Genomic DNA, 10,337 nt, shown 5'->3' with positions numbered 1-10,337 from the left:
AAATGCTGGTGGGAAACAAGACAGACAGTCAATCATTTAAAAAAAATAGTTTCATTTGATTAAAATGATTTCTTTTTCTCCCATATCAGGACATTTAAGTAGAGCTTCTTCTTAGTTTCATTTTTTAATAGCAAATTATTTAATTTTAGCCTCATTATTATAAAAATTTTTGTCTTCCACGAATGTGTAAAATATCATGAATTGCTTTTGCTCAAGAATGAACTGAAAATATTCAAGATCTATTTTACTATTTAACTCATTTAGGCTTAATTTTGGTCATAAAGACAAAAAATTTTTAGCCACTACTGGCATTTGTAACTTTATGAAATTACCAGAAAACTTATGAGTTAATGGATGATTTTCATACTTTTCTGTATTAAGTTTTCTTCAGCAAGGATTTATGTAATCAGAAAAAAAAATTACCAGGGGGCACCTGGGTGGTTCAGTCGGTTTAGTGGCCAACTCTTGATTTTGGCTCAGGTCATGATCTCACGGTTGTGAGATAGAGTCCTGCATCGGGCTCCATGCGCAGCATGGAGCCTGTTTGGGATTCTCTCTTTCCCTCTCTCTGCTCCTCCCCTGTTCTGTCTCTCTTGCTCTGTCTCTCTCAAAATAAATAAGTAAACTTTTGAAAAAAGAAAACAACTATCAGAACATATAAGATCATTCCCTATTCTAGCCTGAAAACAAAGTGAACTGTTTACTTTTACCAAGCCTTAAGTCATTTGAAAAGTACAACATATTTTTTTTAATGTTTATTTATTTTGATAGAGAGACAGGGGTTGGGGGAAGGGCAGAGAGAAAGGGAGAATCTCAAGCAGGCTCTGCGCTGTCAACATAGCCCAATGTGGGGCTTGATCTCACAAACCATGAGATCATGACCTGAGCTGAAGTCAAAGAGTTGGTTGTTCAACCGACTGAGCCACCCAGGCATCCTGCTACATATTTTCTTCTATATAAACATAACATAATCTTCTATATTGCATATTCATTGTAATAGATGGTGATAATGAAATAAAGAGAAGATTAAATGGTCAGAAAGCTGCTTTGCCCTGGACTGTTGCATTCCAAGATGATACCATTGGGATCATTGGTGTAGGGAAAGCAAGAGAGCTATTATTATAAAACCTCCTATTTAGAAAAAAATCTTTAAGAGATTTAAAATCTTCTATTTAGAAACTTCCAGGATAGTACCATAATTGATCACCTATATACTGATCAATGGTATAAGAATGGTAAGAGAAATAATAGGTCCAATGGGTTTTTTTTGTTTTTGTTTTTGTTCAAGTTTATTTATTTATTTTGAGAGAGACAGAGCACGAGTGGGGTAGGGGCAGAGAGAGAGGGAAAATTCCAAGCAGGCTCTGTGTGATGCAGAGCCCGATGCAGGGCCTGAATTTACAAAATTGTGAGATCGTGATGAGCCAAAATCAAGAGTCAGATGCTTAACTGACTGAGCCACTCAGACACCCCACAGGCCCAACATCATTTTTGAGGACTCGCCTCCTTAGTACCAGAATGACTCCTCAAGTAGTTGATTTGACTGATTCAGTAGAAAAGTGCCCATTGGTAACATTCTCTACATTTGGGTTCCTTCAGAATTATCTCTGAGATTGTGGGGTGATTGTGGGGGTGGGAGGGTAGACCCAATGTTGGAGAAGTGTGTTAAGAATACAAAACTTTGGGGGGCCCCTGGGGGGCTCAGTCAGTTAAGCATCTGATTCTTGACTTCAGCTCAGGTCATGATCTCAATGGTTTGTGGGTTTGAGGACACATCAGGCTCTGTGCTGACAGTGCAGAGTCTGCTTGAGATTCTCTCTCTCCTTCTGCCCTTCCCCCACTGGCGTGCATGCTCTCTCTTTCTCTCTCTCAAAATAAATAAACTTAAAAAAATAATAAAATAATACAAATACTTGATAACTTATGATGAGATTGTCAGAAGTTCTCTGTCCTGTTGGATTGAGTAACCATGGTTATATTAGGCTTTTTGTTCTTTCCATTTTTTCTAGTGATATAAATTCCAGGCCACCCATATTAGTTGCCTGAAGGCTCCATTTGCTAATAGTCACTGCCACAAATTTCACTGTGAATTCCGAGATCTTAACAGCCTATGTAATTTCTATTTCTCAGTGGCCACCCTGGGTGACTCTTAATTCAATCTCTGCTTGAGAGCCTCATTTTTTGAGGCTTAGAATGGAGATTAGCAGAAATCTCTGGTCTCAAGCTATATTCTAGTAGCAGCACTTTTCAACTGGAGACATCTTCTGGTTTGTGGGGTTGGCTTCAGAAAAGCACATGGGTCATTCACCCCAACCCACTCTTGATACTGTCCATGGTACTGATTCCTCTCAGCTTCTGCTGAACTAATAGCAATTATATATTTCTAGTCCTTTAAAATATTATCAGGGGCACCTGGGTGGCTTAGTCGGTTAGGCGTCTGGCTTCAGCTCAGGTCATGATCTCACGGTCTGTGAGTTCAAGCCCCACATCAGGCTCTGTGCTGACAGCTCAGAGCCTGGAGCCTGTTTCAGATTCTGTGTCTCCCTCTTTCTCTCTCCTCCCCTTCTCACGCTCTGTCTCTCTCTTCTTAAGAGTGAATAAACGTTAAAAAAATTTTTTTTTAAATATTATCTATATTATAAAGTAGTAAGATAATTAATTGGGTCAAATACAGCACAGTTTTAAGCACAGGACTTGCTTAGTAGGGCTCTGTTGCTAGGGTTTTAAATAACTGTTTTTTAATTTCTAATGTTTATTTATTTTTGAGAGAGAGAGAGGGAGAGAGAGCAGGAGAGTGGCAGAGAGACAGGGACACACAGAACTCAAAGCAGGTTCCAGGCTCTGCACTGTCAGCACAGAGCCTGATGTGGGCTCGAACTCATGAACTGTGAGATTATCACCTGAGCTGAAGTTGGATGCTTAACCACCTGAGCCACCCAGGTACCCCAATAACTATTTACTTTTTAAATAACTATCTTAAATTTCCTCATCTTTAAAATTGGGATTCTGATAATTAAAAAAAAATTTTTTTTAATGTTTACTTTTGAGACAGGGAGCACAAGCAGGGGAGGGGCAGAGAAAGAGGGAAACACAGAAACCGAAGCAGGCTTCCCAATGTGGGGCTGGAACTCAAAAACCACGAGATCATGACCTGAGCCGTATTCAGGGGCCCCTGGGTGGCTCAGTCGGTTAAGTGCACAACTCTTGATTTCAGCTCAGGTCATGATCTCATGGTTTGTGGTTTCAAGCCCCGCATCAGGCTCCATGCTGATGGTGTGGAGTCTGCTTGGGATTCCGTCTCCCACTCTCTTTCAAAATAAATAAATAAAAACAAACAATAAAAAAAAATTTTAAGTACATTATTCAGTGATCTTTTAATAAATATATCCCATTAAATAGAAGTGAAATTCGACAAATGAGTAAAAAGGGTACTGCCTCATGGGCATCTTGGGTATCAGACTGTCCCACAAGCCTGAACCATGTTCCTTGACCCACCGCCTGTTGCAGGAATGTCCACTGTGCTGCTGGAGCCCTTAGCACCCAGCCAGTGCCTTGGAAATGCAGATTACTATGGTGCCTATTTGCTGTCCCCAACTTTCCCAGAACCAGAGTCCCACTGATGCTATAGTTCCTCCAAGTGGACATGTAAGGGTGACTTTAGGGGATGGGCTAATCAACAGTGAGTAGCTGCAGCCAAATGCCAGTACCATTGCTAGGGAAACCACTTCTCATGCCACATTTAGGCCCTCTGGCTGAGCAGCAAGCAGCAGGGGAGGCTTATAGGCTCAAAACAGCACAGGTCCCCAGGGATGCCTATTCAGGAATCTCAGGGTCACAGGAGGCCCATGAGAGGCCTAGGCCAGTCCTCTTGGGTTCACAGCAACTAGTGACAATGGCAGTGTATAGAAGGCAGGAATTTGTGTGGTGAGAGAAGGGTATGTGGCGAGGGGGGTGGACACTAACAATTAGAATGGATGTAAGACCAGGGTCTGAAGGTTTCCTGCTATGCCGAATATTAATAGTTTGTTAGATCATGGGGCAGTACTGGGTCAAAAATGGGTACACTTTGGGGCACCTGGGTGGTTCAGTCGATTAAGAATCCGACTTCAGCTCAGGTCATGATCTCACGGTCCATGGCTCAGAGCCTGGAGCCTGCTTAGGATTCTGTGTCTCCCTCTCTATCTGTCCCTCCCCTGCTCATGCTCTGTCTCTCTGTCTCTCTCAAAAATAAATAAACATTAAAAACAATTTAAAAAACATGGGAGTACACTTGGAAGAGGAAGGGCTTCGGGGTATTGGCTATTTACCTACTAGTAGGGAAGTACTTTCTTTCAAGATGTTTTTAACTAAGTAAAGCTGTTTTAGCCCTTAAAAGGACCTCAAAGCAGAAATCCAGAAGGCCCTCAGGAAGGACCGGAAGTTAGAACCAACAAGCCACTGATCTACAGAGCTCTCTCTCCATCTATCATCTCTGCCTTTCTTAGTAAGATCACACACTATCCTTAGTATGCTAGCTTTTCTGCTTCCAAGTTTACCTACAACAGCTTCAGCCACAAAAAAAAAAAGGGCTTTCTTTTCCTCAGCCCAATTTCAATTCTCCATCTGGGCCAGCTTGAGTCATATTCTGTGTACAGCCATCACAGGTAACACAGCAGCCAGAAACATGACACTATCAATGTGGGTTTCTGGCTGAGGAGTCATTACAAACTGAGAAAAAGCTAGAAAAGTAGACGAATGTGAAGGACCTTGTAGGTCTTGAAGTGGGGTTAAGGATATGTTGTTTTGCAAGAGACAGACAGCCATTTCACTAAATGACATGAAGAATACAAAAAGCAAATTTGAAGACAGGACGAATATAATATTTGGATATATGAACAAGTTTAATTACCTGCTATACCATCCAGATAGAAATATGTGGCAAATAGATGGAAACAAGGTTCATAAACTTAGGACACAGACAGGCATTTTTAGACCACGTTAGGTTTAGACATTCACCAGACTGAACTATTTTTTAACATTTAAAATAAAACTTTTTTATCCAACAAAACAATGTATTAAAATTGACTTCCAGAAATGCCCAGATTATTTTTTAAACATGATTTAATTTTTTACGTTTCTTTAAATGTCAAGTTATCTTTGGAAAATTTATCCAAAATAAATTGATTAAAATAACCAAAATAAATTGCTCTAAATGGATATTCATCAAGATACCTTTCTCTAAGCCCTTATGTTTCTACCTTCCCTTTAAATTGAATGTATGAAGTATCTTTTAAGTGGGAATTCTCAAAAATATTCTAGAGAAAAAATTATGAATTAAACACCCATAAATTCTTCTTCATTTCTGTTATAGTGTAGCAATTTATCATCTAACCCACAGTGGTCTATCAACTGAGTCAGGCTGAGTTTCTTGTTCTCCTCGCACAGAGCTGACTGCAACTCGTAAAGCAATAGCTGGCTACAGCTTCTCCATTTCCTTATTAACAACTGCAACTGAGACAGGTCGTTCTGAAATAGGAAAAAAATAAAATAAAGATATGTCAATAGCTAGATACTTTAACATTTTAACGTACTTTTTTAACATACTTAATGAAAGTTGTTAAATTAGTCGACTGAGTAGGTTTAAGGGGTAACATACTTGGTCAGGATTGGGACTTCTACTCAAGCAAAAGTAGGATGGTTTTAAGTAGAATGGTTACAATGACAACTCAGGTTGAGTTGCATTTTGCTCGGTCCAAGCTCTAGACCATCCTTACTTACCCTCAGGGACAAATCAAATCATGAAGTAGGACAAAACTATGTAGAGAAGCAACAATATAGGTTAACAAAACAAAACAAAACCTTTATTACAGCTGTACTTTAAAAAAAATGAAAATATTCAACTTAATATAAATATAAATTAAAACCCAAGTAGTTATATTTAGTAAAATCCTAAAAATTCAAGACAGCAAATAAGACACACTATCCTACCAATTACTCCACACTGCCGGGGAAGGAGGAGGAACTACGTACGTACCTGTGAGTGATCGAGGTAATTAAAGGTTATCTTCTTCCAAGTGCCCAACTTCTATGGAATTCAACCTATCTGGGCTGAAGTCTAAAATCTAATTTATATTTGTTGTTTTTAGCAAACAAAATACCTGGGACATTTTAACAATTTGGAAGAACACAAGATTATTACTAAAAGTATTTTTTATTGTACTCTGTGGCCCAATTTTAGCTTTTATAATCATTCACTGGCAGCTGTCACTTCTGTTGTCGTTGTACTTGCATCTATCTTTTGGTACTAATACTTCCTACAGGCTGGAAACTAGAGAGAAAAGCTTCTACTACGTATTAAATGAGAGCTGGCAATTTTTAGAGTTGTATCTGGCGTTGAGAGACCTACTCTCCTCTAAATCTGTAACATTTGGGTTACAGTTGTGGGAAGCCAGGTTTCTGGATATTTGGCTTACTGCTCATTATGCTAAAATAAACTTATTTTCTCTTTGAAATTATCATTTATCTAAAAATTAAAACAAAAAAAGAAATGGTTCTGAAATTATTCTCACCTTTGATCTATACATTTTAACTAGTTTTAGCCTCCGAAGAAGGTCTTCTTTCTCCTCAATCTGCTTCATCAATTTTGCTCTTTCTTCACTTAATCCTTGTTTGGGAAGATCCTCATTCACAAAGCCACTTTGGAGATCACTTCGTGACTCAGTGTCAAGTGATTGAGATTCACTTGCACTGATATTTTTGAAGGTATTTTTCAAATATGTACTTTCTTCAAATTCATTGTCTGTGTGTTTAAAATTTTCCTGAAATTCCAAACAGTTTTCTTCTGTTGAAGATGCTGGTTTCTTGGAAAAAGTCTGATCATTCCCTTCATTCTCTACTTTAAGACGTTTTACCACACTATCACAGGAATTAAATGAAGATCTTGTTTTCCTTAATCGTTCTCTAAGTGTTGCACTCATAGGCTGGAAAAAAGCACAAAACCTTAATCAAGAGAAACATTCTCATATAAGTAAATCAACTAGAAATAAATACCTTACAACAGGAGACACCACTAGATGGCTTTATATCTCCATATATCTAAAGTAACCATCACAAAATGTCTTTAATTCCTGCAAGCCCCATTAATTTCATTCTTTTCATTTTAGCAAAGTCAGCACCCTTCTAAAATAGTGTTGAGACACTTACCCCGTTCTTCACAAACATTTGTTCAGCAACTAGCACGTGCCTGACACTAATGAGTGCTTAAGGAAAAGACCTAGATCCTGCCGCCAAAGACCTTCAGAATACTGCAGATTCAAACTTCCTCAATTTGGAATTTTGTAATAACCTGATCTGAAACTAAACGAAAATAATTGATTCAAGATGAAAATCTGGGGGGGGGGGGGCAGGGAGTCAAACCCATTAGCTAAGAATAAAAACCTGAAACTGTTTAATAGTTACTAAAATACCTACTTCTTGATCTACACATTATGTAAATTAACAACCTCCAGTAGAATTAAACCCACTACTGGCCCAGTGCCTAGACATAATGACTAGCTCCACTCAAAGAACTAAGATACTCGTACTTGTTTTCTTGAACTACTTGTACAGGGAGAGGGTGGATTGGCACAGTCCCGTGGAGTGCTAGGTGAAATCACAGCCGAGTAGGATGGGCTTTCCATCTTGAAAATGAAATCTTGGTTTACCTCTAAAAAAAAAAAAAAAATCAGAACGTAAATAAAATTAACCCACACCTTTATATACTCAGTTTTTGTAAAAGAACTTATTGTTGTATGTATAACAGCCGCAAGTAGGCCAGCAACTATTTCACTTAGTTGTGATTCATTCTTAGGCTTTCTACAGTTTTCCATTTACCTTCCTAAATAACTAAGACTACTAGTTTTTTTCGGGGCAAATTAACAAGCATCTCGTGTAAACACTATCCATCTTCAAATCTGCCATGTGGGGGCTGGGGAGAACAACCACCTTGGAATTCTTCAGGAATTCTTTAATTTCTTACACCACCTTTACCATGAAAGGAAATATAACTGAAATCTTGACTCGGAAAACATAACCATGTCACACTACCTTAAACCCTAAAAAACTCTTGGGACCAGAAACCATGCCTGAGGAACAGCAACACAAACGCAGATAAATACACGTCTGTGTCGAGTAGCAATTAAACCCTGAAAGGGAGTTGGCCTAAGTTCGTTTCCTCAAACAAAGGCATCAATTTTACTGGGGGCTGGGGACAGGGAGGAGTTCCTTCCTTCCTCCCACCACAGCAGAAAACCCACACTAACCCTGGAAAGATCTCAGGTCAGAGGATGGGTTGAGAGGTCCCCTGACCGCGGAAAGGGAGTTCTACTAGACTCCACAACCGACGCCGAAGCAGCCCCGCTCTGCGACATTCGCGGCTGCCGGCACGTTACCTCTCTTCGCCTTCCCCCAGAGGAAAAAATGCGCGCCGCCGCGGCCGCAGCCGGTCCCGTCCCAGGGGCGGGGCCTCACGGGAGGCGGAAGAGACGCGCGATTGGCCAGATAGACCGACGCGTTCAGTTCCGCGCGGTCTAGCATCCAAGAAGTGGGACTGCGTGCGTGCGCGCGCGCGGCCCCGAGAGCCCGTGAAGGGGTGGAGGCTGAGCTGGGCCTCGCGGAGCCGACAGAGACGCGTGATTGGCCCGGTCGGAGGACGCTCGCAGCTCTGCTCCGCCCAACGCCAAAGAGCTGTGGTCTTGTGCGCGCGTGGCCGCGAGCCTCCGCAGGCGTCGGGGGCGGGCCCGGCTGAGCTTGGGAAGACTGACGGCTTCCGAGCGGGAGGGGGGGGGCGGGGAGGGGCGTGCTTCTTTCCCGGGCGTCTTGTCCCTCCTCTTTCCTGGCCTTGCCTTCTTTTCCAGCTTCCTGGTTTTTTGGTGTGTGAAGTACGTCTCAGCGTCCCCCCAACACCGCCCCCCCCCATTTTCCTGCTTCTCGATGGTGTCCGCCCTCGCTCACCACAGCAATGGTCCTTCCTCAGACGGGGCGGGAGGAAAAGCCGCAGAGCCGGCTGTGGTTTAAATTCAAGGCTGTAAGCCCTCCTGAGGCAGAGACCACAAAAGACCAGCGCTGGGTTACGCGGCCGGTTGAGAACCAAACATGTTAGAAATCTCTCCAAGAGGCCCGGCGGATGCAGTTGAGCTAATTTCCAGCCTTTGCTGCCGCCAACGGCGGTTCTATCATAGGTTTTCTACTGAAAACCACAAATTTTAAATTCTTTAGCTTGGCTTCCAGTCTAGTCAAATCTGTGAGAATGTAGCCCCTTTGGGCTATGCGGGAAGCAGACCAATCACTAAGTAAGTTTGTGTTGGTCCAGAATTCAGATGTTTTGAGGCAGGGATGGCCCTTGCTGAACACTGGGCAGCGCATTCCCTAAAATAACCCTCAGGGGCGCCTGGGTGGCTGGGGTTGGTTAAGCATCTGGCTTTGGCTCAGGTCATGATTTCCCATTTCGTGAGTTCGAGCCGCGTGTCCGGCTGTCAGCGTTTCCAATCTCTCTCAAGATAAATAAAAAATTAAAATAACCTTCCTGCAGGTGCCTGCCTGGCTCAATGGGAAGAGCGCGGGACTCTCGGGACTCTTGATCTCGGGCTGGTGAGTTTGAGCCCCACGTTGGGCACAAAGGTTACTATTAAAAATTAAAACATTAAAAAAATAACCCTCACTTCCTGGTGGTGGTGTTCTGTTGCTGTGCAACAGCAAAGTTAAATAAATTGGGTGGAGCACTGGGTTTGGGGAAAGACAATTAGTAATTTCTGAGTCACATGGAAGTTGGGAACTTTCAAGGAGCTAGTGTTTTCAGCCCTAATGAACGGCCATTGTAAATGTTGACACTGTCTCTCTTTACAAATGTCTAATAATGGTTTACAAGTAGCCAGGACCCCAAGGAATTAACTGAGTCCTAAGCGGTCAAATATAGAACCTGAAGACAACCCAGTGCAGTGATTAAGGATATAAACCTTGGAGGCAAATTGCCTAAGTTCAAATCCTGAGATTGTTTTATATGCTTGGTAAGGTAGTGTCTCTGTGCCTTGGCTTCCTTATCTGTAAAATAGGCATAATAGCACCGCCCTCCTAGGGACTGGAGAATTAAATGAGAATTCATGACAGGGGAAGCACTCAATAGTTGTGATTTTATATATGCAACTGTAGTCACCATTCCCTCATATAAAGGTATGTGTCATAGGGGCGCCTGGGTGGCTCATTCGGTGAAGTGTCAGACTCTTGGTTTCTCACCCGGTTCGTGAGTTCAGGCCCCAGATCAGGCTCCTGGCCGACAGCAGAGGGCCTGCTTTTGAGTCTCTCTCTCTCTCTCCCTCCCTCCC

General features: G+C 41.9%; 1 protein-coding gene across 2 annotated transcripts; it reads right to left on the bottom strand.

Moving 5' to 3' along the window:
- Positions 1-4,861: 4,861 nt before the first annotated feature.
- SFR1 (SWI5 dependent homologous recombination repair protein 1) lies at positions 4,862-8,474 on the bottom strand. 2 transcript variants are annotated; one of them, XM_047072702.1, is made up of 4 exons: positions 8,409-8,474; positions 7,563-7,684; positions 6,549-6,959; positions 4,862-5,505 (listed from the first exon to the last, which is right to left on the bottom strand). In XM_047072702.1, exons 2-4 carry the CDS (start codon positions 7,656-7,658, stop codon positions 5,314-5,316), a joined length of 699 nt encoding a protein of 232 aa, XP_046928658.1. In that variant the 5' UTR covers positions 7,659-7,684; positions 8,409-8,474; the 3' UTR covers positions 4,862-5,313. The 2 variants fall into 2 exon arrangements, with proteins under 2 accessions (XP_046928658.1, XP_046928657.1); XM_047072701.1 differs by lacking the exon at positions 8,409-8,474 and adding an exon at positions 8,280-8,402.
- Between the last annotated feature and the right edge of the window lie 1,863 nt (positions 8,475-10,337).

The sequence above is a fragment of the Lynx rufus genome, unplaced genomic scaffold (assembly GCF_022079265.1).
Source record: "Lynx rufus isolate CCGP_SWC_20201006 ecotype Redwood Valley unplaced genomic scaffold, mLynRuf1.p SCAF_11, whole genome shotgun sequence".
Lineage (NCBI taxonomy): Eukaryota > Metazoa > Chordata > Mammalia > Carnivora > Felidae > Lynx > Lynx rufus.
This window is presented reverse-complemented; position numbering and strand designations above follow the sequence as displayed.